This window comes from Emydura macquarii, unplaced genomic scaffold, assembly GCF_026122565.2.
Source record: "Emydura macquarii macquarii isolate MOO-44397 ecotype Brisbane River unplaced genomic scaffold, CSIRO-AGI_Emac_v2 contig_1253, whole genome shotgun sequence".
In the NCBI taxonomy this organism is placed as follows: Eukaryota; Metazoa; Chordata; order Testudines; family Chelidae; genus Emydura; species Emydura macquarii.
The window spans coordinates 66,208,504-66,234,864 of NW_027131390.1; the positions used below are offsets into that span (position 1 = coordinate 66,208,504).

The following is a 26,361-nucleotide window of genomic DNA, read 5'->3' on the forward strand; positions in this document are numbered from 1 at the left end:
CTCTTCTCTTTTGCAGACTAAACAAGCCCAGTTCCCTCAGCCTCTCCTCATAAGTCCTGTGCTCCAGCCCCTAATCATTTTTGTTGCCCTCCGCTGCACTCTCTCCAACTTGTCCACATCCTTTTTGTAGTGGGGGGCCCAAAACTGGACACAATATTCTAAATGCGGCCTCACCAATGCCGAATAGAGGGGAATAATCACTTCCCGTGACCTGCTGGCAATGCCCCTCCTAATGCAGCCCAATATGCCATTAGCCTTCTTGACAACCAGGGCACACTGCTGACTCATATCCAGCTTTTTATCCACCGTTACCCCCAGGTCCCTTTCTGCATAGCTGCTGCCCAGTTCGTTGGTCCCCAGTCTATAGCTGTGCATGGGATTCTTCCTTCCTAATGTTCTAATATTTTGGTTTTTTTTTTAAAGTACTGATTTTTTTTTAAATAGTTCGTTTGGACCCACTCTCCACCTTAACTTTTTTACACTAAGGTTTTGGTTTACTAATATGCATAATTATTAGTTATGAACAAAATTTATTAAATGAATGCTGAAAGACAAAAATGGTTATTGAACATGATAGATGGCTTCCAAAGAAGAATAACATTGTATTTAGATGAATTATTGAAGGGGGACTGCCTCTGGAGTATCTACAATTGTTCAAATTCTATCAGACTTATGTTTTCTTAACCAATCTTGCAAGGATGTGAAAGCCAATAATAAAAAAATATGTTTCACTTACCTAAATACTTATTTTCTCAGAGATAGGATGTCTGGCAGTCCCTTTTAGGGGTGCAGATCCTGCAGTCTTCAGAGCTCTCAAACAACACTGCTTAAATTTCAGAAACGAGTAATTCATCGATCTCCAAGAGGTTTCAGTAGATGAAACACAGAATTAGGTCTGGGTAAGAAATGTAGCTGTGTTTATGGGAAAGCCAAAATGTTACAGATATTCTGAAGGAATAAGTGGCAGGATTAAAACACTGGCTGGATGTGAAGATCTAAGAGGGGGTCTTCTATGCTGTTTTATGGTGGCCCCTCATTTTGGTCTTTGCCTCAGAGGATAAAGATGGTGGCTACATAAGAACTGCCATATTGGGTCGAACCATGGTCCATCTTGCCCAGCATCCTGTCTCTGCTAACTAAGAGTGATTTTTCTTTAGCTCCAAAAATATACAATAGCTATACTTGTGGAGCAAAAGACCTGAGTTATATTCCTGCTGTTGCTATGAGGAGTCATATGAAGCATACTGACAACCATGAAACCATGGGTAGCTATGGCTTGTTTATTTAAATCAATTTTGCACGTCTTTCGTAGACTCCTTTTTATGGTTTTCTCTAATTAGTATCCAACCCACTATTTGTTTTAGTAATCATGTATTAGTTAGGCAGCACTCACTCTTATTTCTGCTGCAGTCAACATGTATTTTATCATTGTCTTCAAAAGAAGCAGAACTGAGGGAACATTTAAAACCCTTACAATTGTACTAACTCAGTGTGTAAAGGGAAGCACACGCATAAGTCTTAAGGATTGGGCCTAAAGGTGCAACCTGACCACCTGAGTTATATGTACAGTGTCTTCTATAGAGACACAACCTGTGTGCAGATGCTGTCTTACAGAGCTGGTTGAAAAATGCAGAAAAAGTTTCCACTGAATTTCTACCATTGTAAGCTGGTTGAAAAACCAACACACACACACAAACATTCTTTTGAAATTTTGAAAAAAATTTGCTAGTTCAAATATCTATGTAGACATATATTCAGTCAAAAGAAAATAATGCGTACCCCTTTATTTTGTCCAGCAAAATATTTACAATCACCCAGCACATAAAGATTAATACAGTTGTTAACGTGAAAACAATCCACGAAATTAATTTTTTCCAATAGGTACAACTAGAAGAAAAAAAAACCAAAACACTCATTCACAGAAATTTCCCTTGGTAACTTTACACATCTAAGAAAAGGATTAAAGGTGACTATTTTCCATCAACAAAATAATAACTATGGAATCCTTGCATATTGAGATATGTTGCAAGATGTCTATCATCCAGTAATGAGAGAAAATAGATGGCAGCCAGCTCCTCTTTCCCCTTACTGTAGTAACAAGTCCCCTTTTGGAAGTTAACTTGCGCAACTCTAGCTGACAGAATGACTTGTGTATTATGTGCACCCTTTAATACACAATGAATCCTTGTGGGCTGCAAGCAGCTACTCTGGAACTTTTCTATTGATTATTTTATATCATTTTTTAAAAGTGAATATTCCTTTGAAAGAATTCAGAGAAGATCTTTTAAATGAGGTATTTTATTCCAATTTTCTAATTAAAAAATCAATCTAATTTACAAGCAGATTTCTCAAATCTGTTTATCCAGTCATTAGTATTTTAAAATATCTAAAATTGAATACAGAGTAATACAAATATGACCCAATTAAAACATTTTAAATTTTGAGGTGTCAATGGATTTCTGGGATTAAAAACTGACTAATGGAAAACAACAAGGCTTGCTAGCCACATCTGATGCCAATACAGTACTATCTGCTACAATACATAGACAATTGCTTTGTGTGATTTACATTTTAATAAAAATAAATTGGCTGAAAATGAATATTGCTCTTTTAAAATGTACTGTAAGGCCCCTTGAAACAATTATGTAACTACTGAAAATATTTCGACTTGATTTACTAATATATTTATCACATGGCTAGGAAAACTAGTTGCCCAAATTTGTGGCAGTGTTGTTAGTCAGATAATTTTCTGTTTGTGCAGACAACATTGTACTAATTTAATGCATTAGCAAAATGCATGCAGAAAAAAGTTCATTATAAAATGAAGAATTAAATGTTATATTTTCAAAACAGTATTGTTGTAACAAGTAAGTTTCCTTTATGAGTCAGAAAGGGCCACTCTCAACTAATATTTTCATTGCAGTTTCCACTGGTATGTTAAATCTTTATTTATTTTGCAAAAGCCAAGGGTCAAGTTATTCAATTTTAATGCAAAATATTTTTATAATGACAATGCATTTAAGCTTAGATTTCCTTTGCTATTATTAAAAAGTTTTAAACATTCTTTGGAAAAAAATACACTGATATAAGAGGCACAAACATACGAAACAGTAGTAGCACTACAGACTCAGATCCATTATGTACAGTCACTAGTCAAATTTTCCACAATGGATTTAAAGAAAAACATTGTACCAAATCTCATTAACCAAACCAATCAGTTAGCAACCGATAAACTCATTATGTCTGACCCAATGTGGGTGATCACAACAATTTCTACAGCATTCATGTATCAAATCAATTTAATACATTTGTTTTGTAAAAGTCCTTAAAAATATTGAACACTGTAAGTCAACACATGCTACATCACTTCTTAGGTTAGGCCTATTAAACTTTAAATGACTTGGCAGTGAATTAGGTCTGGTTATAATGTTATATTGCACTTGAGAACAAAATCTAGGGATCCAGTACCAAAAAGTTCAGATCCCATTGAAGTCAATAGGAGTTGTGAGAGCTCAGCATCTCCCAGGATTAGACCCTAAAAGGAGAAATAGGTTGCATTTCTTTGTGGTAGGAGTATACCAGGCACAAAACTCTTTTTTCCTCAGCTCTTGTATCAACAAGTGAAAGAAGCCCTTGTCTCCCTAAGAAGGTGACAAGGTCAGAGCACAGTTGTAGAGCTGCCACTGACCCATTCATTTGGGGCTGCCATTTTTCTGTTACATAACCTCAATCCTTTCCCATTCATAGACAGCTGCATTGTATCTGAGGGGTCCAACTGAAAGCCAATTGAAGTAAATGGAAAGTCTCCTGTTGACTTCATAGGACTTAGGAATGTCTAGTCTGCAGTCAAGAGAGTTGACTAGATTTTGTCCAGGCTAATGCTGCTCTCTGACCGCCATTTGGTAGTGCTCATTAGTGATACCTCATAGCTCCCTCCGACAGGAGCACTGGCTCTACAACAAGATCTTATCTAATTTGAATCTCTCCTCCCTCCACTCCCCCGGCCAATAATGGTTAAAATCTCTTTTAACCCCTTTGAAATAGTAACTGACACTCTGACGAAAGCTTCTTTAATGCATTTTTTGTTGTGTAAAGCACTACACTTTCATAGCTATTTATTAATAAAGTGAACATTTCAAAAGCACCAAGAATCCCCTAGTTCCAGCTAAAATACTTCCAGAAGATATCTATGAGAATTAATTTTAACAAGGTTACAAGTATTCAAGACTGGACACAATTTTAAGAACCACTAATACTAAAATCTCTGTTTGGATTTAAATCTTAGCTAAATGTAAAGAGGGATAAAAATTTTAGTAAAGAAAGGAAATACAATAGCAGACTTTCTTAAAAGTATCAAAAGCATCAAGATCGCTTAGTCAATCATAAATTTAAAGGATAGAACTAAAAGTCTAATATAGACATTTGTGAACATTTGTAAAATATTTTGACTTTTGATATAAATATCTAAAGTTTGGCTTCCCATTTGTGCTTAACAACAATATATCTACTACTGAACTTTAATAGTGTTTCTTGAAAGACAAATTTAAACCTACAAGTGAGGTTACATCTTTACATCTCATAAATCTTGTCAAATATGGTACCAGATAATATACATTTTGCAATATAAATCTTCCTTTTGAATATACATCATGAGATGCTGCAATAATTCAAGCTGGAATAGTTATACAAATTCATGTTTGATCATAAAATATCTGGATTTTTTTAAATTGCCCTCTTAGGCTAAATAATTTCACAAGTTGTTAGTTCACATACCTGAATTTGGATTTATGAAATGAATTTCTATCAAAGGAGGACTAAGTAAGCTATCTGCCATATGTATTTTATGCACAGCACTTGATTGCAGGGCATTCATTGCATACAAAAATATCACATTTTCTTTATAAAAGTTCAATTTAGTGACATTATAAAACATTTGCTATAAGAATACGTAGCGCTTGTAAGCCACTACCAAACCAATTGTAATATTAGAAAATATAAAGTCCGTAATCATTTTATTTCCAAATCTAGACTGTAAAAAAAAAAAAAAATCTCAATTCAGGAAAGCACTCAGTTCAAAATATCTCTTAAGCTTGTGCTTAACTTTAAGCATGTGCATACTGCTGTCCTGAATTGGGGGCTGTGTGCACAGTTGTATCCATGATGTACACTGCAGCTACATTAACTGTTTTCTAACAATGAAACTGGAGATTAGTGAATGTACAGGGATTTTAATCAAACAGGGGAAGCAATTATTCGCAGGTATTCTTTAGTAGAATATAAGAAATAAAAATAATTTCAAGAAGTCTTACTTTATGAAAGTTAGTACAGGTGGAAGTTTCCATAGTTACAGGATTTGTGCCAAAATTATACCTTTTATCCTAAATGCCAAGAAGTGACACACTTTTGTTACCATAAAATCAGCAGGTAATTAATACTAATGTTAACAGGGCTGTCTTGCCCTTCCCAGATGAGCTGACAGGAGTTAGCTTTCCCATGCCTTTGTCTGTCTCCCCATAATGGCCTCAGTCCTGTGCTCAGCCTTAGACAGATGAGTAATCCTGCTGATTTCAAATCAACGTGGCTACTCATGTGCTTTAAGCATATACATGTTTGCAGAATCAGAGCCATGTTCTCTCTGCTGGTAGTCTCAACCTATAGGCTTCAACTAAGTTTCAGATTGGACCCAAAGGACCTTCTGCATGTGGATTTCCCACTAAAGTCAATGGTATTCAGGTGTGCAGAACAACTGCAGGATCAAGTCTCAAGTAATCAACTGATCCTGAATTTAATAAAATAAAATAAAAAAAATCACACCACTCTCATTTTAAAACACATACAATAAGGCCATCTCGTCTGCTCTACATTTGGGAGCCAGCCTCCCAGCCCGGGTCCACAGATTCCTGTTGGCAGAGTTTGCACTAGAACTCTAAAAATAGCTGTGTAGATGGGTCAGGTTGAAGCTCAGGCCCTGAAGCCAGGGTGGGGTGGGATGGATGGATAACCTGAGCTCCGGCCCAAGATGCAACATCAAAGCAACATCTATGCATCTAATTTTAGAGCGCTAGCAGGAGCCCTACTAGGGCAACTCTGTAGACCCGGGTTGGGAAACTTGCCCCCGGATGCAGTGTAGACATGCCCCTAAAGGCTTGGGTCCAGATTCCTTCCTGTATGATTACAGTCACAATACCACAAAATTAAAGGCAGTGGGTAAAATCCATTACTTCAGTGAAGCCAGGATTTCAACCTATCTTTCCACTATAAACTAATTTCACTTAAACAGCTGTCTAAAACAATATGTAAATGGATAAACAACCAAGCTGCCCAAGATACAAATTAACCCTCTCTAATTTTGGACTGTTTCAGTAATAACGCAGATACAAGAGTAGTTCAGCAAAGAAAAATGCACTTAAGAGTGAAAAACTGTCCTGGTTTTCCAAAAACCAGTCATAATGCAGAATTGAAAGTCAAAACAAACTATTAATTTCAGATAACTTGCAGCAAAAAGGTTCTCTGGTCATTGTGGTATTTACAGTGCAGATGCTTCCCCAAACAACCTGGAATACTTGCTGTTACTCTTAGAGCTTGTCAAACACCACCACCAGCATCACTTCAACTCCCCTGGTATAGCTAAGTAGTATAATCCCACAAGTGTGAACAAAGTTACAGTGGCATAAAGGAGTTTATACTGATATAGCTTATTCCTATTTTGGAAAGGGATTAAGCTATCTTGGTAGAAGGAACCTTTATATTGGTGTAACAACATCCACATGAGGGGTTATATTGGTGTAACGATATTGGATAAAAAATGCAGAGGCAAACTAGTGGAGCACCATCTATGAGATCAAGAGGAGGAGTTGGAGAGGGGAGAATTGGTCCCATGTAGGCAGCTGACTCCCAACTCCCTTCAGGAAGGGAGACCAGCTTGCAGAAGAGATGGGGAATGGGAATGATCCCACTGAATATTCCCATGTATATTTTTTGGGGGAAAATCATCAGCACCCAGCCTACAGGACAGAAAAGCATTGCAATCAAGGCAGACCTGTAAAACAAGCTATACTAATTTTGTGCATCTAGCCACTAACAGCTTGAAAATTAAGTGTAGTGTCTGAACGTAGAGGTCCATCAACAGAAAGCATACGAAACCTAACAAATAACTATGGAAACTGCTGGTTTACAGAGTTTAAGTGAAATATACGTAGCAATTCATACAATAGTCTGTGCATCAAGAAAGACAGTGTCTCCTGAAATTGGGTTAGCAAAATCTTGGCACTAAATATCATTTATGTTTTTCACATCCAAATCAGTGCATATGCATTAGTCACATCTATTAACATGATTAATACAGGGGAAGAGTGAAATATATTGCTTTTAATCTGAGGTTAAGGCTATTCCCAATGCCAAAAGACATCAGCAGCAGTGCAGTCATGAAGTGTCTGTTCCTTAAGAGGGAAATCAAAATTTGTAACCAAGACATTGGCATTTTTAAAGTTTCAGTATGTTACACAAATAAAACTCTTTTTAAGCTTCTGATGTCCCTTCCCCATTTTCGTGGGGTTGCAGCTGTTCTCTTTCTTGTTCTTCCTGAGGAGGCCGCACACGTTTGAAGAAGCCCATCTGTAATGTGGAGAACACAACAAATTGCAGCAGCAGCATGTATTTGGAAAACAACAGTCATGTCATCTACAAGCCGTTTCTCATAGAGAATGAAACAACCTAACTATTCAGTCACTTGGGCTCCTCCCCCCCCCCCCCCCCCTACAGCTCTCTAGTTTCTGCTCATCCTCTAAAACCAGGAAATACTAACAGAAAAAGGAAACTGAGCCAAATAACAGCCCAGCCCACTCACAAACCGCAATCTTTATTGCAACTCCTCCCCTGCTCAACAGCCTAGGATGAATGGCTGGACTTTGCTGTTTACCCGAAAGGTCAACATATTCAGGCTGTTTAGAACCAAATTATTAGTGTCATTTGCAGTAATACATCAATAACGGACCACTCCTCCTCAGCCGCCCAAGTATAATGCTTACCCTGTACATTACAAAGACCAGAACAGCCAAGAGCAATAATCCTGCGAGGACAGCCAAAATTATAACCCAGACTGGCACTGGCATGGGCTGTGGTTGAATGCCCCAGGTGATATTTGTGGTAACCTAGTGAAAAACACAATGGATCACATTTTATTAGGTAGCAGTATGAGTGAGTTTGTCCATACAGTTAGCGACATACATATTCTGAACCTGTCATATTTAAAATGCATCCGAACCCACCTTGAATTAACCTCTCTTGGATGAGATGGAGAATATAGGATGGCAGGAAGGCTTCCTCAGATCAGGCTGGAGGCGGCCACAATATCAATGACTATGAAAGCCTTTGTGCCACACTAACACACGTTCTATATACATTTTACAGAACATTTCAACATTTTACAGAACAACTATGGTATCTCACAAATGTTTCAGAGTTTTTAAAAGTATTTTGGGCACTATTTATTTTATTTTATTTTAAAGTTATGCACCCTCAATACCAAGAATCCAACCTTACAAGACTTGGAAGGAGAGGAATTTTGTAACTAGTATGTTTTAGAAACCACCGACTCTATATAAATGTCCTCTTCCAAATCCCTCTGTAAAAACTCTCCTTTGCCATGATGCCTACTAAAAATCTTGAGAGTGGTTAGAGAGCTGGTGTGCTGAGGTGACTATCTGTCATGATGACCACTGCTGTCTCATTGTTTCTCCTCATCTTTGTATCCACCTGTTGTCTACTGCCTTATACTTTGATTGTTAAGTTCTTTGGAGCATTTTTGTTCTGCATTTGTACACTGCCTAGCACGGTAGTGTTCTGGTCTTTGACCTGGACTCCTGGGTACTACTGCAGTACCAAATTGTCATAATAATAATAATAATAATAATAATAATTTTAAAGTCTGAACTCTGTCACTCTACCAGAACTAGAAAACTAAAGATATCTACCATTGTTAGTTTTCTTATTGCACCAGTTTGGTCACAAGATTTGGACTTTAGATCTATCAATGGTCCAGGATTTAACACTGTCCATTCTGGGGTCTGGAAAGTGTAATGTGTGTGAGTAGGGAGGGGGAGAAGGGAATACTTCTCTGGAAGAATTAAAGGGGAAAATAAACACATGATAGGTGTTGGAAAGCTGCTCTAACCTTTGGAATATTAGAAGCAGTCCCAGCAGAGATAGATTAGTAGGCAAAAGGCTGGTGAAGTGGTGAAAGATGAATGATGAATAGCATTTATTGCATATGTCTGCAGAATTGGGCTCTCACATTTGGCAATACCACCAATGTGGCATCACTAAATTGCATTTCCTAATAAAGAATCAAATATAATCCTGAACATCAGAACACGTTTTACAGGCTCATTGAGTGATTCATGACTGTCAATGTGTGGACTTATTTATATCTATTAACCTGGTCTATTTGCACACAGTATTGTTAATATAGATATATGAAAGTCTACATGCCAAACGCTAGAATTCTAGTTCTCAGACTGAAAATGTTTGGTTTTATTCTTAATTTTATATGTATAAGTAATTTTAATATATAAAACTAGGAGTTAGTTAAAATATAACAGCATTATGAAGGAGCATGTGTGTGCTTCATTTTGATCATTCTATTTGTTGTATTAATTTCAGCTGAATGTGCGTTGGGTCAAACCATGTTCAGACATAAATGACTTACTACTGTAGAATTGTGGATATCTTCAAATGAAAGGTTCTTGTAAGGGAACTCTATAACATTGAATGAAGCTGATGACTTGAGTGAGTATGAATGATTCTGGTTTTCTTTCTGTGCAAAAAAAAAAAATTGATATTACGTGCTGGATGTAAAAAGACTTTTCATGTTTCAGGAGCTAGGAAAGATTGTAAATTATTAATAGGCACTCACATTCATAAAGGTCTGGGTCCAAAGGCGGGATTTTACATACAATATTGCACTCTTTCCCCTCTCCAGGCGGCCAACTTGGCAGACTATTTTTAAACAGTCAGCTGTTCCACAGCCCTGTGTGTGACAAGATAAATAGTTATCTCACTGATCAAAATTCATTACTATGTCTACATTCAATCTTAAAGACACAAATGATATTACATCTATTGCTGCATACTAGATAATTTCTATATTCAAATGTGCAGTAGAAACTCAATACATCATTCAAGTGATTGGAAAATCCATAGAGAAATTCCATCATTTTGCAATCAACAAACACTATTGATTTAACCCAATTTTAAGGCCCCTTTGTACAGTGATTAGAAACATTTGATGGCAATTCCAGGATATTACATATATATACTTCAGTAAGATGTGTACTGATCCAAACTCTCATTGAATGTTGGAGTTTGCAACTTTCAGTGTGTGCATTAGAAAGGTTACATATTTCTACAAAATATGGTACAGTGTACCTCATGTATTCTCAGTTATAGATTTCCATAGCATTGTATCAGTTGAATGCCACAAACACATGATGCAATATAGTATTACTGTTACAGAAGACTGTGCAACATGTAAAGGAAAAATTCCATTATTTAAGATAAAAGCCCTTAAACAAGGAAAAGCACAAATATTTCCAGAATATAGTAGCCGCCAATCCTACAGAATACAGCTAAAAATTAGTTCTAATAGAAATTATGTAAGTTAATATGAGATCTGACTATACTGCTTTCCTTCCTAGAACAAACAGAGAAACAGTGGAGACTTTGCCTTCCCATTTTTTGTGTACCATGTGCCATATAACTGCACAGACCCAACCTAAGTGCTTTAGTGTTGTTGCCCTCTTCATACAAACGTCACGGAGGTTTCAGAAAAAAAAGATCCATGCAAAAGATTCCACGGTATCAGACACTGATGAAACATTCTACTGCTGCATTACTGATAAATTGGACAAAAGGCCTTCAATAGGGGAGAGTGACCCTTACCTGTAAGCAGTGTCAAGGAAATTCAGAGTTTAGCTAGAGGTTAGTTAGAGTTTTCTAACCTGGATTAAACATTTCTACTTTCCACTAACATCCATGTTAACTAATGGGATTAGATCATCAACAGTTCAGATTGAAAGAGGAACAAAATAAGGCTACCTCTTTTCCCCTTCTTTTTTGACTTGACATTCAAAACTACACCTAAGCTAATACAATATGATTTGGATGCAACCATCACCCTCCCTTGGAGAGAAAGAATACAAAATAAAAACGTAAACTTATAGCATATTCTTGGCACTCAGTGTTTCAAAAACACTCAGAGAAGGATGAAATCAAGGACAGAATTTCTGAATTATTTGTCAAGCTAGTGAATCAATTGAAATAACTCACATATAATAAATCATAGATGTTAGAGGTTGAAGAAACCTACAGTATTGCATCCTCCAGAGTAGGTGCCATTAAAATTCAATTTTTGTTATTTTGCAGTACCTCCTCTTCTAAGTAGGGGAAGCTATTGGTGTTATTGAAGGCAGTGCAGGTTGCATTTTAAATGGAACCTTGCTGTAATCTACCTTCCTGAAAATGCAAAATACAGACTCCAGATAGAGGATATAACTTTTGGTGGTTACAGAGTCCCACAGAGCCATTGGGAAGGTTGGGCAAAGGCAGCAGCTCTTGTTACTTAAGAAAGGCATGTTTGGCAACTGAAGGTATAGGAGTTTGGAGCTCCTATATGGAGAAGAATCAGACTATCAGATCCTGACTTCTTTTTCCCTCTGATCAGATAATCCCCATTTTCTCCTTCATGGACCCATTCCCCACATCATGGGAGGCAGGTACATTTTGATCCTTTTCTTTGTCCTCTGCCCACCAAGGCCTTATAGCAAGTAACCCTGGGATTTGTGTTCTGGGGGCACTGCCTTGATGCTGGCATCTTGAGAGAGCGCCAATCCCAGAAGTACTTCCACCACTTCTCCTAGGCAGACTGCCCCTCCCAAAGGTCTGATAGGTTCATTCTACAGTTGGGGAGAAATTCACTGTCCATTTCCATAATCTCTGAGTTACAGGATACACTGATACTCCCCTGATTAACTTTATTCATATTAAAATAATGCCAAGGGGCCCCAATCAGAATTGGGGCCTGACTCTGTAAGGTGCTATACAAACACTCGGTGGACATGGTCCCTGCCCTAGCTATTAATTAGCTTGCCTAGTCTTTAAATAGACAAGGCACAAGAACCAAGTGTAACAAACAAAAGAAAGAATAGGGGAAGAGGATGGAAGGATGACAAGGGTGACAGCAATGATGTATGGATACACAGCTTGATGGGTCCAAGCCATTAAAACCTTTCTTTAGAATTCTGAAGAGTCCCTATTAAACCATAACTCCCCTGGTTCCCTTTACATTTGCTCTCTCACCTATTAGATAAAGTGGGATCACTGCATATTATTATTTTTTCCTCCTTCTGCAGAGTCAATCCCCAACATCCCTCTATCTAGCACTACTGGCTCCTTTCCAAGAGAAACATAAATTATCCCCACACTTCCTGTGGATAATGGGTCCTCTTGGGAGCTGTGAGGCCACAAGAGCTCAGAAGAAGTTCTCGCACTCCCTGCTGTTGTTTTCCAGAAAACACAGACAGGCCCCTGCAAACACCAGGAGCAGGAGGGCGGAAAGTCCATTGATCAGTTAGGCAGTGTGGGCTCTGATGTTGCTTTAACCCAGGGCTGTGAAGATGCCTCCAGGGCTCACCCATTCATTACACCTCTACTCAGTTACCCCCATTCTTCACACCTCCCCCACCCAACTGTCAATCCCCCAACTCCAAAGAAAAGCATAACATATGGACACCCTATGGTGAAAAAGGCCTCAACTCAATTCCCATGCCTGCAAATAACTGTGGGCACAAATGAACTCAGACATCTAACTAACTGATTGTCCAATCAGATACGTTCCATTAAAAATGGAAACACATGGAAAAATCAAGGCTCCAGATTATCAAATGCATTTCTTCCTTTATAAAACTATTTCCATAGTTTTCAGCTCTCCACTAAAAGAGCAAGAGATGACAACTGAAATATATCAATTCAAAGAGCTACTTTATAGCTTACCAAAGTATGTACATCTCCTTCAATGGCAGTTATATCTCTTCGATTTATATGGTGATCACGGTTATCTTCATCCCTAAGTGTTTCATTCTTTTCATCTGCTTTAGTAGCTGAAATCTAGGTTATACCCAGAAAGACACACATAATAAATAATATCTTATATAGCACTTTCTATCCTAAAGGATCTTAGAATGCTTTACAAACTACCAAACAGAGCATATACAGGAATCACATCACAGAAGCAATCACTTCTGGGTGGAACATAGCAACATTTTGACTGCAGAGAGCAACATTGCACCACAGTTTAGTATAGGAATGGGAGAGCATTGCCACATTTGATTGAAAATGCAAGGGAATTTTAAGTAGACAAAGGTAATCACCTAAAAAGGACTTGGCTAGGATACCCAGCTAATACCCCAGTCTTGACCAATGTGATTTGGGATCTTTAAGAACTACAACTAACGATTAGACTTAGAGTGTGAAGAAACTGGGTTACAAGCCAATAGCTAGCCAAACTTCTCTGACTGGGTCATTCAAATCTTTCTGCTTAATAGTTGTTGCTTTCCCTGAAACACAGAAACAGCAAAAAAGTAATTTTGTGAATGGATTCCTCAAAACCAGGGATAATTTTGTTGCTATGTGATTACAACACAGACAGAAACATACCCATTGCATAGAAAAAACATTTCAAAAACTCAGGTTTATTAGTGTTTTGCTTTGACTTTCTGGGTGCCTGTAAACTTCAAGCAAAACAAAACTAGGTCAAGAAAAGATACAAACTGACCTCCCCTGAAAGATTTCCCAAAACTTGGGCAAATCATAACCTATGAATTGCACACAGCCCTAGGCTGCAGCTTTCCAGTATATGCAACAGAACGGAACTTTATTCAAAAGATGCCTGTCCTTGTTTCTAATCTCCCTCAGTCCCTTTGTCTCTGTCCTAGATGAGATTTGCAAATCTTCAAAATTTACCATCATCTTCAAATTGAATTAACATGCTGTTCATTCTACTTCCTAGATGCTTAACAGATGTTTAATAAGACCTAACTTTGAGCCCTGCAGTGTCCAATTCTTGCCTCCCCAAACTCAATCCTTTGCCAATTATTAGTGTGTATTTTTTACAGTTCATCAGCCAGTTCAATTAGTAGAATGTCAACTGTTGTCAATGGAAGTTTAATGCCTGGAGTGAGCAAAGAATATATTCTGAAAGCTGTCAATAGAGCACTTTCAATTTAGCAATCTCTTATTCAAGGGTCTCTTTCCAACACTTCTAATGCATTTGAGTCTAAGAAACTGATAGTAGCACTATATGTTACACTTACACACACACCTTTATATCATTTAAGGAGGGATTTGAAATAGGATATTGTGGGCCTCAGCAATTCCTCCAATTTGGGAATTCTTTCCCCAGATTTCACACATGAGACCTAAGGGATACTATGTTCTTCTGGCTTCCACATCTGACATACCCATTAATCCTTGTGAGGAATTTGAAATTGCATGTATATGTATATACTATATTTATATAGTATACTGAAATTGCATGACAGAAATATATGTCATCGTGTATTATATATAAAATACTTTTGTGGCACTCTGGGCCTCATCCAAAGACCACTGAAATCAATGAAAGGACTTCCATTGACCTCATGGGGCTTTAGATCAGGCCCTAGATAAATAAGTAGTAATGAAAATAATAATGGACTGTCTCCCAATAAGCTGAAAAATAAAAATATTACATAAATAACAAACCAACATTTGGAATGTTGCTCTTTAAATCTAGGTTAAGTAACAATCCATTGCTGTGGACTGAAAACTATGCCAACGTGAGTTTTGTTTTTAAAAAAGATGTGGGATACTAGATATGAACTTCTGGATGAAAAACTGGTGTCTACTTATCTTTCCAGCTGGTGTCCCCTCATACAAGATAATGGGAGCCAGTGTTTAACAAAACATAAAAGGGGATAAATAAAAAAGAATAGAGAAAATAGGCAGATTCTCAACAGGAGTAAAACACAGCAAAATATAGCAGCTATGCTTATTTACACCAGCAGAGGGTCTGTCCCAGAATATGCTAAATCTTATATTTCATAGCATGGAGCAAAAAGACAGGAACAAAAACCCAACCCTATTCAATCCACAGACGTAGCATTACAAAAGTCCCTGCTTACCTTAATATTCAATGGGTTGATCTCCATATCTGAAGTGCAGTTCATGGGTCCATCAATTTCATATTGCATAATATACAACAGGGTGTTATTGTTATACTTGTAAGGCCACTGAAGATTTAGCATCACCTTGCTGAAGGCACTTGGACCATTGTTTCTCAGCTAGTGATGAGAAGAAAATTAATGATTGTGTAAGACTATCCTCTTTCCTTTTTAATGGCCCAGGAGGCACTAGTATGTACTTATATATTATGAAGGAGGATCTACAAGATTTCCCGTCACTTCCAATACAATGAGAATATCACCAGTGTTACTACGGAAAAAAACTCAGTTTCATCTCCCAAGAAGCTAACTTTTAATTACTTGAAATAAGTTGCTGGAAAGGGGAGATTCTTCTGAACAAAGTTAATAAAGAAGGATATTTTTCTGCCTTCAAAATTCCATTTGTTAAATGTATATACCGCATGAATGAATGAATGCATGAAGAGAGATACTGTACATTTCTTATCCAAAGTTGTATGGACATTGTGAGCATGTCAGATGTAGGATAAGAACATTTTTTTTTAGATAAACGGTACCGTATTAGTTGTATAATAACTTGAATTATCATCAGACAGCTCTCTCGAAAAAAAATTCTTTAAAATAATTAATTGAACACAGATTAAATCTGTGATAATTGTTTTTTTTAAAAAAAAGGAATTCTCAAAAGACATTAATTCTTTAATTTTCAAGGCAAAAGGCTTTTGTAATAATGACTCTGCATAGTTAGAGTACATCCGAGTGTCCAGGATAATTAATACACTGATTAGTCACTGCTGCAAGATTCAGGGTACCAGATAATCTGTCTACATTTCAAAAGGACTAGATGATTTTATGGCCAATAACATGCATAGTTATGTAAAATAGCATAGGGCATGATTCAGGTATAAGATGACTGCTGTAAGGATCAGAGGAGAATTCCTTCCCACTTCCACTAACTGCCATACTAACATACAGCACTGCACAGCTGGCTATATTAATTGTTAGCATTTTTGCTTTCCTCAGAGGTGTGGAATAATGGATTGACTCAATGTGGCAAATTCTACGTTCCTATTAAACAAGATGAAGTAAAACACTAACAGCATGTTTACCATATAGGAAATCTTAACTAAAATATTTCCTCCTTCCCCTGTTGTTATTTATTGGCTAGAAACCCTGGACTTCAAATCAGTAACAATTACATACCTCATAGATGTGCTGAACTAGAGGCCCTATGTCTTCTTCTGTCTCTGGATTCTCCTGGGGTTGCCAGTTTGCAATGGGGAGGAAGATGTGATCAGGAGATGACACACTATATAGTGACAGGAATAAACAGCAACGATCAAATATATAACCTAATGAACTACTAATTTCTAAAAAGTGACCCTAAGGTTTTCATAATGCAGACTCAAGAAACACATGTACAAATATCTAAAAACTAACACTGACTGACCTTTCCATCCTATATACTGGAAGATGGAATGAGCAGAAGTGAGGATTTGCTGTACAAAACACGATCTTCTGCTTGATATACTGTTAAGAATAATTCTCTCTTAAGAGAGGGATCTTTTTTCATATTCTTCTAGTTTGGGGTAATTAATAAAATTACAAAATGAATACATGCTGTCTGGACAACCTTCTATTTTTGAAAGAGATTCAACTGTGAGCAGCGTTGATTATAGGGCATCTGATCTATAGGGTCATGCATGGAACTCAACCAGCATCTGCAGCACCGGATCTGGTAATGGTGGTTTTAATAATTTTTCTTCTTTTTCAAATAGGAATGTTTAACAGCACTGGGATCTCAAGGAACTAATAATGCAGTAGCTTTCTGGTAGGGAGGAGAAATTAAAGAAAATGGTACCTTGCACACAATTCTCACTTTTCCTCTAAAATATGCAAGGCTTCAATGAATGTGAGCAATATTAGTGTTCCAGTAAGAGAAAAATTAACCTCTTCACTGAATAGTCAGGATACTATAGAGGTTTAAGAGCTACACAGAAAAACACTCTTCATAAAATACATATATAAATAAAAGCTATTCAGGAAAATTAAACGATATAGTAAGAGGCATCCTGAGTTGACTGGCTGATCAGACAGATCATTTAATGTTTAGGTGAAATGTGGCTTTCAGTAAATAGCAGTAGGAGAAAGCCATCACTGCCTTGCTGATACTATACTCAGGCTGAAAAGGACAAGCTACTTTAAACCTGTATTTGGCGAGTAATTTCGCATTCGAACAAAAATTTTGGCAGTTTTGGACTCAACCTGTATTTTCTTAGTCTGTTCAGAAGGTGATTTTTTTTGGAATAACATTTACTTACTGTTCTCTGAATGCATTATAAAGACAAAGGGTAACATTTTCAAAAGCACTTAAGTGACTCAGAAGCCCAAGTCCCATTTTCAAAATTGACTGGGGATCCCTAAGTGCTTAGGTTGCACTTAAAGCCCCAAAGATGACTACATGAATGAGTTTTCTATTACAAATCCTCCATTGCACAATAACAAACAAGATCTGCAGACCTGCAAGGGGAAGTTTACCCAATAAAAACCCAAAAACCACACATATCTGAGAAAAGAGACATTTGCTAAATTAGTATCAACACTTACCCTCTAATTTCAACAGATGCAGAGATGGCCAGGTCAGCCTGATAAGATGTTATTGGGCTTAAATTGTCAAATAGATTGGAGCTGAAAAAGAAGATAAGTCCATTTGTTAAATGGAATGAAGAAGATTTTTGGTTTTTTTTTTTGGTTTTTTTTTTAAAGACTTAAGCATGTTATGTAACATTATTATGTGACTCCTGTGTCACTGGGACAAAAGGAGAGGTACTAAAAACTCAGTTCCATTGAGGTCTGCTTTGCCATATTGAAGTGTATAAAGGGGCCTTAAACTTGCCCTAAACACAGTCAAAGATTCCACTGGCATGGAAAAACGATGGTACAGCTGACTAAACTTCCACTTTAATCCCCTTTGGCATAGGGGCAATCCAGGGGCTAGAGGAGATAGGGTCAGAGCAAAATGCATTCCAGTGATCATTGCTTACTTAATGGCCGCTGTCTAGCCCTTCTGCTGCTCTAGGTTGCCCCAAGGGCTGGTGTGATCTTCACCTAGCCCCAGTGTTTGGGATGCATACCTCATCCCCTGCCACAGCTACATCAAACATGAGCTGGGCACATTTAAAACCTACAGAAGGGCATACTAGATCATAGGACAATTGTCACTTATAAATGTATTCATATGAGTAATTCTAGCAATCTAGTACTTTTCTTGCTCTTACATGAAACTTTTCATTAGTATAGTCTTTATCCCCATTTTACAGAAGGAGAAATTGAGGCACAGAGACGATGCCGCAGGTCATCCAACAGGCCAGTGGCAGAGTTGGGAATAGAATCCAGGTCTCCTGAATCCCAGACCAGTGCTCTATACACTAGAACACATTGCCTCCTCTATAACAATTTCCTAGATTTCCTTAATTTCCTCTATTTTCTTCACAATTTACATGTAGCAGAGCAATAATTTTCTCCTACGCAGCAATTATCACACCCTTTTGGATGCAAGGGTTGTACCTGTGATGTTGATGGGCCAGGTGCCAGCTCATGTATCTCAACTGGACACTAACAGATACATAGCTGGAATCTGTATGGCTCACTTGTGGATTAATATTGACAAAATAGGCATTAGAATTCTAAGAAAGTGGTTAGTGTTTAGATTATTGAATGCTTGAGAGTTGCTGCATGCATGAATCTTACTCGTAGTATCTATTTTCCATACTGTAATGTAATATTTGAGCTGCTGTGAATCTCTGTGACTGAATGACTCACCATACAGGAGAGGAACATTAATTAGTGCGGAGAGCTGCTCTTCTACAGAAATTTATTTTGCTTCTTCTGAAAGGAGAGAGCCACCAGAGCAGATGGGCTCTGGTTAGATTTTACAACGGGAAACTCCCTATGTTTGGATTGAGAAACCGTCAACAAAAGATCTAAAAACTCTTATTGTTGTTCTGCTCTGCTCCTGAAGAAGATGAGTTTGCAGCTCAGAGTACATGGCAGGAGGGGGATAAAAACCCTAAACAAAACAAGTAGGTATCTTTATGATGCTTGGAATCTGGGGGTGCGTGGGAGGGGGTCGTCAATGTTTCTAAGCACAAGCAAGAGATCCCCAGCTACTTAGCCTGGATTAGCCCTAAAGGTTAAATAGAGCTTGCTGATTATAGAAGCCTATATCATTAGCCTTATGAAATCTAAGACTGTAATTCATTCATGTGTCTGTGTCTGCTTGCTTTAACCTTGTAAATTACTCTCTTGGTTCCTTTTCCTATTTAATAAATCTTCACATAGTTTACTATAGGATTGGCTACAAGCATTGTCATTGTTGTGAGACCTAAAGCACAAACTGATCTGGAGTAAGTGACTGGCCCTTTGGGAACAGGAGTAACCTGAATATTGCTGTGATCCTTGGTATAAGGAGACATCTACCACAGAGATATGCTCATCTGGCTCATCAGATCGGAGGACTCAAGGGGACTGTCTGTGACTCCATGTTAAGGCCATAAAGTGCCTAAGGAGTTTGCACTTGGTACTGTTAATTGGTGAAATCTCAGTTTAGACTTCACAACCAGTTTGGGGTTTGTGCTCTTGTGTCACCGCTGGGAGCGTTACAGCCATTTTTTGACGGGGGAGCCTTTTTTGACATGTAGTGCACACCTCTGAGTGAAGTGAAAGGCATATAATAAGCAAGTGGGACATGTCTGTCATATTACTCAGACCTGTCACTTGTCACTAAATGCTGCAGTCCCCCTCTCACATTCTGCAGAAGCAATTTCTATTCTGTTTTGTTTGCCCTCTGAAACCGTTAAATACAACGTGCATTGCTCCCTTACATTAATTTGCAGTACATTATATCTGAGTTGCTGATTCAGTTCATTTCCTCACAACTGATTGCCCTCCTGAGAGTTCAGGGGTGAAAAGGGTGAGAGAAGCTATCAGAGCTAGGGGGTGGCGATCAGAATCAGGCAGGGGGCATTCCTGAGATGGGACCTGAGAGGTGCTGTAGCAGTTCCCTTCTCTCCATGAGAAGTATTGCCCCATAATGGAAACTCTTTCCCCCTCCCCACCCCAACTTCTGTGTGAGGAAGCGGGGGAAAGAGAACCTGCAGGGATTATTTATTCTTCCAGTGGAGGAAACCAGGTGCCTCGGTGATTGCTCTCACCTTTGAGGGAGGGAGGATAAGCCAGGAGCCCCAGAGGTGAGCTAGAGTTACATGCCCCTGGCCAGAAGCAACAGTACACTGGCTGATAGAAAGGAAGGGAATAAAACTGAATCAGACAGCTATGTGAGATCAAAGGGTTTGTAGTGCTGCGAAGCCTTTGATCACCAAGGCAAACCGCTGTGCCACTAAAATGGAAGGATGGGGGTAAAATGATTATTCATATTATCAGTTTTGGAGAGAGAAAAATGCATATATGGATGAGTGTAATCCATTCAATGGGCTGTGGGTACAAAGTCCCCAAGGACGGTGACAAATTCACATGACACTTCAAGGACAAAGTGCCACCTTTGAAGCTCATAGTTAACTTAAGAGGTCTAAAAATCATAACCAGAGAGATAGATTCCTATCGACTGTGCATCACAGGAGGCCTGTATGTTTTCTCCAGCAAGCACATAAATCTACTCCATCTACATGTTCCTGATATATTAAATTTTTTGTAATAGTATTTCCCAGAAGCCACCATTCAGGTCTAGGTTTGTTGTGCCAGGGGCTGCACAAAACACACACACAGAAATGGTCTCTGCTCTGAACAGCCCTAGCATGGGGCTAGCACCTCCAGTGGTCACAAGTTCATTAGACATGCAAGCCTGGCCTAACGTGCTCTTAGAGTATGGCTGCACAATAATGGGAGGTATTATTGCAGATCAGGTAGGCATACCTGCCCTTGCTTTAATCTAGCTAGCACAGCTAAAAATAGCAGTGAAGATGCAGCAGCACGGATTCCAGCTCAGGCTAGCAACAGAAGCACATACCCAGGGTTCCAGGCAGGCTTGTACAGCCTAGGCTGAAGCCCAGGCCTTCACTGCTATCCTCATCGCACTAACTAGATTAAAGCTAGTGCAGGTATGCCTAACCCAGCTGCAATCAACCTCGAATTGCAGTGCAGACACACCCATAGAAAGACTGGGGTGCCCAAGTAAAGTTCATTTCTAAAATACAGGCTGCTGCTAGTCCCTCAAATGCACACATTATTCCACATTCTGGCACTAGATGTGTGAAGAGAGCAGAACTGAACCCAGAATGCAAAATGTTAAGCTCTCCTTCAAACACCTCATCTGCTTTTGTACCCATTGTCACTAAACGGCACCATTTCATTTGTGCCACATCATGTATGGAGGAAACTCAACTGCATTAGAACTGACACCAACAGAGAAGTGTTTTAAAGCAAGTTAAAACCCATGGCAAAACATTTACTAGGTAGAAAGGAATAAATTAGCTCAGAGTTAAATTGTAAATGCTCAATTCATAGCCTCATCATTTAAGATCAAGATATCTATTCAATGCTAGTTACAGCATAAGTAGGTTGGGAGGAGTGGCATTAGCATTTATTTCCATACCTTCTGATCTGTAAGTCAAACTTCACGGAGGTGTCCATCTCTGACTGCTGATGCACGCTGAAACGCAGACCAGCTAATAGCTTAGAAACAAAACCAAGTGACTAAGGTTTAGTGGAAACAGGATCAAGTTCATAACAAACAGTTGCTCAGCACTATTATTCTTCACTGAAATTACACAAGGCACAGGGACACAGAGAAAGAGAAGGCAGACTGAACTGACTGGCATTAAGAGCATCCAACTGAGCAAATGTGCCTCTCTTACTTGAGAGGGTTATATTGCTGCATCAGAGAAACAAAGTGAAGTTTGCATCATGTTCCCCCAGCCTATTTTTATATATTTCCAAATCTAATGTGCTGCACTAGGATACGGATCTGAGAGTCAAGAAAATTAGATTCAATTCCCAGCTTTGTACTAACTTACCCAAGGTAATAGAGTGAGTCACTTAATCTCTTTGCACCTCAGCTTCCCCATCCTTAAAATGGTTGGAAATTATATATATTCCCCTATGTAAAGGGCCTCGAGATTTATGAGTGAAAAGTGCTACATAACAGTCCTTAGAATTATTATAAAACTAATTCTTAGTAAAGTTGCATCATAAAAACATACATATTTTTTTTAGACCTTAGTTTACCTGCAAACTTGCAGCCAATTATCAGAATGTTTTCTTTGAACTACTCTAACGTGGGTGGCTTAAAATATATTTTGAGATCTAAATGTCAACCAGATTACATCTTCTAGCATTGAGAGTTCACATCTTCCTCAAAGAATACCCAGAGTCATCTTCATGCCTCTTTTAAACCCCAAGCACCCATTTGACTTACTTTAGTCCCAGCCTTCATGGGATTTCCAAGGTCACAGACCACCAGGCGAGTTTGATTCTCAGTTTTAAATGCACATGATAGCCGTGCTAAAGCCTGAGATAAAACAGAGGTATATCTTAAAGAAGTGCAGTGCAATACCTTCTGGTATCAGTATGAAAGTCAGGAACAAAGCTGCAAGCAAGTTACATTCTTTTAAATATTACTGCCCAATCTTAATATAATCTAGTAGCAAATAGCGCTGAAAAAATCTGGAGGTGAAAATCTCACAAGGTAGAAGGTGTTCTGTTTTCAAGAGTATATAGCATGAAATTCTAATATTCTTACTCATGTTGGGTAGCAATGAAGATTTTTGAGGCCTGAAGTATTTCTCAGGTTGAGTTCTCCAAACCTATGTGAAGTACCTATGACTTTTCTGCAGGGGAGTTTGTTTCAGAGCTTAATCAATACTTCACTCTAAGAGAGACAAGTCTCTGAAGGCAAAATGCCATGAGTGGTCAGTAGCTTCCTCAGAAGCAATCCTCATCAGACACATCAGGTTTTGGAAAAGTCCACAGTGCATGAGGTAACTGAAGACAGATGAGTAACAGCAGAGAGATCTAGGGTATCAGAACATGCCATCTGAGGCATGACCCAGGATATTCAAGGGCACAGTATCATATGGGACTAAAGGATGGTGCCCATTATGACGGTTGAATAACAACAGAGTTGAGGAGGCTTAAAAAAAAAAAAAAAAGGATTCCTCCCTCCCCCTTTCTTAAGAGCAGGCACTTTCTTAAGCTTGACAAATATGGAAGAGGGATAATCCAACTTCATTTTCTGCATCCTACAGACCTTGGCTATCAAAGAAGTGGGATTAACTGCATCAGGGGTAAGGTTTGTTTTACCATCTTGGCAGTCTAACCAAACCTAGGGTTCTTCAGCTGTTGAGGGCTGCTCCTCCTCCTCCATCTAGTTGAGGCTAGGGGTCAGTGTGTGTGTGTGCGCTGACACCTCAGAGGTCATCACGTACAACTAGTCTAGGTTGCAAGAACTCATGGCAAAAGCAGCATTTACAAATTTATCCCATAGCATTCTCCAACTTTGTGGCCATTTTAAACAATCATATAGGTCAAAGGCCAAACTGCATTGAGAGAAAAACAGGATGTGGGAAATTCTGGAAGCACAAGTAAGATCTAAGCACTCTCTGAGGCAGAGCATTGTTTGGAAACTTAATAGAAGCTTCAAGAATCAGCACTGATTGCTCACTCGTGCCTGTGCAAGTGTGATGCCAATGAAAACACATTTAGATAATCACTGAGATTATCTCAAGAAAAAAATATAAATTATACAAACATCTCAGAAGGTTATGGGGACAGCCATTAAAAGCCAATCCCAAATACTCATTGTGACCAAGATAATTGAAGCTCCTTAAATTACAAGGATTCTGCAGTTATAAAATTTCCTGCAGAATCCACTATTTGATTTTTCCCTTTGTTCTTCACTTGTATGGCAGGGAGGGAACAGTAGTACCTAGATATTATTATTTGTCTCTTAGATTAGCTCAGCTCTGTACCCAGGATATAAAATGCTGAGTCTGAATTTAAATGAATTAGCAAAGGTGTTGTTCAAAGACCTGTGCAAGGAATGATCGTTGTGTATTAATAGTGGCTGTATGCAGTCTATGCACTGTTGCTGAACAGCTCTCTATTAAATCGGAATAATTCAGCTTTAAAATTCCAGCTGGGCATCTGCTCAGGCAATTTCAAAGTTATTGTGATCACATGACTAACTGGAAGCTAACACAGAATACTTGTAATTCATGGGAGGGAGCCAGTAAGAGTTTAGGGCAGGAGAATATTAGTGCATCCAGTTTAATAGCTGTTGATCTTAAAATAGCTTATTTTGGAGAACTCTTTCCAAAAAGGTAAAATAGTGTGTTATGCTGACATGCACGCTTGAACAAAGCTAAATAAGGCAAGCAACAGTGTGTACTGTGAGGCCAGAACAATTAATTAGAAAGTTGTGGTGTTAATACTGCTTTCACTTTCTGGTTTCACTTGGTACCAGAAGCACAAGTGTCATTGTAAATGAAGACATGGTTCCCTTATGGCACTATCAGATTAAACAGAAACAAAGTAAGCACCAGAATTCCTGCAAGGCCGTTTGTTCCAATGAAGTCTCCAGTACAGTTTTACACAGCCCAGAGATTTGGATGAGCACTTGAATTTTTAGACTTGGTTAAAGACTGAAGTTTGTGCATCACTGAGAGCCCAATTCTGCAAATCTCCACATGAGTAACTGCAACAGGACTACTCACGGAAAGAAAGTGAGTTAGAAAAACTTACTTCATTGTTACGAACAACACCAATGAAATCTGCTTGGGGTGGAATGATAAGAAAGAGTTCGGCTTCATAGGCTCCTTCCCCTTGGTTCTGGGCATCAACGATCAGGGTTAAAGGATTGTCATCACCAATATAGATCTGCTTCTGATCACTGAGCAAGAACAGCAAGTGCAAAAGTGAATACTGTGTTCAAATGTATAAAGTAGTTATGTTTAAGAGCTAGGATTTACAGAAACAAGAGACATTCTGACACTGCACTAGAGCATTAGGGCGTCACTGCAGTTACATTGCAAGAATCTTTTATAGCTCAAAAAATGCACCTGGCAATGGATTTTAAAGGGAAAATAGATACAATAACAACGTCAATAACTGAGCAAATATGAAATGTCATTGGGAGGAACTGCACCTGACAAAGCAATTTGTCCATTTAAAAAAAATATACATGCACTTCCTAATGGCAGAACGGTATATAAATGTTAAGGGCCAGATCCCCAGGGGTGCCTTTGCAATCTAAATAACCACACACACACACACACACACACACACACACACACACACACACACACACACACACACACACACACACACACACACACACACACACACACACACACACACACACACACACACACACACACACACACACAGTGCCAAACACAACTTAAAGTTAACTACAGAGCTGCAAGTGGCATCTCCATAAAACACAGACATTTATATCTCTTTCTAATAATTCCAGATAAATGTAAAATATTTTCCCTATATAATCTTTGATAATGTTGCATTTTATAAACTACAAGGGACACAAATTTTCTCTGAATTGGTATACAATTTCTCAAGCATAAGAACATAAGAATGGCCATACTGGGTCAGACCAACAATCCATCTAGCCCAGTATCTTGTTTTTTGACAGTGACCAGTGCCAGATGCTTCAGAGGGAATGAACAGAACAGGACAATTATCAAGTGATTCATTCCTTGTCGTCCAGTCCCAGCTTCTGGCAGTCAGACGTTTAGGGACACCCAGAGCATAGGTTGTGTTCCTGACCATGTTGGCTAACAGCCATTGATGGACCTATCCTCCATGATCTCATCTAACTCTTTTTTTAACCAATTATACTTTTGGCCTTCACAACACCCCGTGGCAACGAATTCCACACATTGTGCATTGTGTGAAGAAGTACTTCTTTATGTTTATTTTAAACCTGCTGCCTATTAATTTCATTGGTTCTTGTGTTATGGGATGAGATAAATAGCACTTTCTTATTCACTTCTCATGATTTTATAAACCACTATCATATTCCCCCTTAATCATCTCTTTTCTAAACTGAACAGACTCAGTCTTTTAAATCTCTACTCATGTGGAAGCTGTTCTATAC

General features: G+C 38.4%; 1 protein-coding gene across 2 annotated transcripts in view; it reads right to left on the reverse strand.

Annotated features, from left to right (window-relative positions):
* Positions 1 to 1,778: 1,778 nt before the first annotated feature.
* Positions 1,779 to 26,361, reverse strand: part of ITGAV (integrin subunit alpha V) — an 82,595-nt gene continuing 58,012 nt past the window's right edge. The window contains exons 20-30 of one of the 2 annotated variants that reach the window (XM_067549062.1): positions 24,990 to 25,137; positions 22,666 to 22,758; positions 21,844 to 21,923; positions 17,841 to 17,921; positions 16,437 to 16,542; positions 15,216 to 15,374; positions 13,048 to 13,161; positions 9,914 to 10,027; positions 9,707 to 9,814; positions 8,028 to 8,150; positions 1,779 to 7,614 (exon numbers count right to left, since the gene is read on the reverse strand). In XM_067549062.1, the coding sequence (XP_067405163.1) occupies positions 7,519 to 7,614; positions 8,028 to 8,150; positions 9,707 to 9,814; positions 9,914 to 10,027; positions 13,048 to 13,161; positions 15,216 to 15,374; positions 16,437 to 16,542; positions 17,841 to 17,921; positions 21,844 to 21,923; positions 22,666 to 22,758; positions 24,990 to 25,137 (1,222 nt within the window). In that variant the 3' untranslated portion in view covers positions 1,779 to 7,518. The remainder of the gene's footprint in view (positions 7,615 to 8,027; positions 8,151 to 9,706; positions 9,815 to 9,913; positions 10,028 to 13,047; positions 13,162 to 15,215; positions 15,375 to 16,436; positions 16,543 to 17,840; positions 17,922 to 21,843; positions 21,924 to 22,665; positions 22,759 to 24,989; positions 25,138 to 26,361) is intronic. The other variant, XM_067549063.1, reaches the window with a different exon arrangement.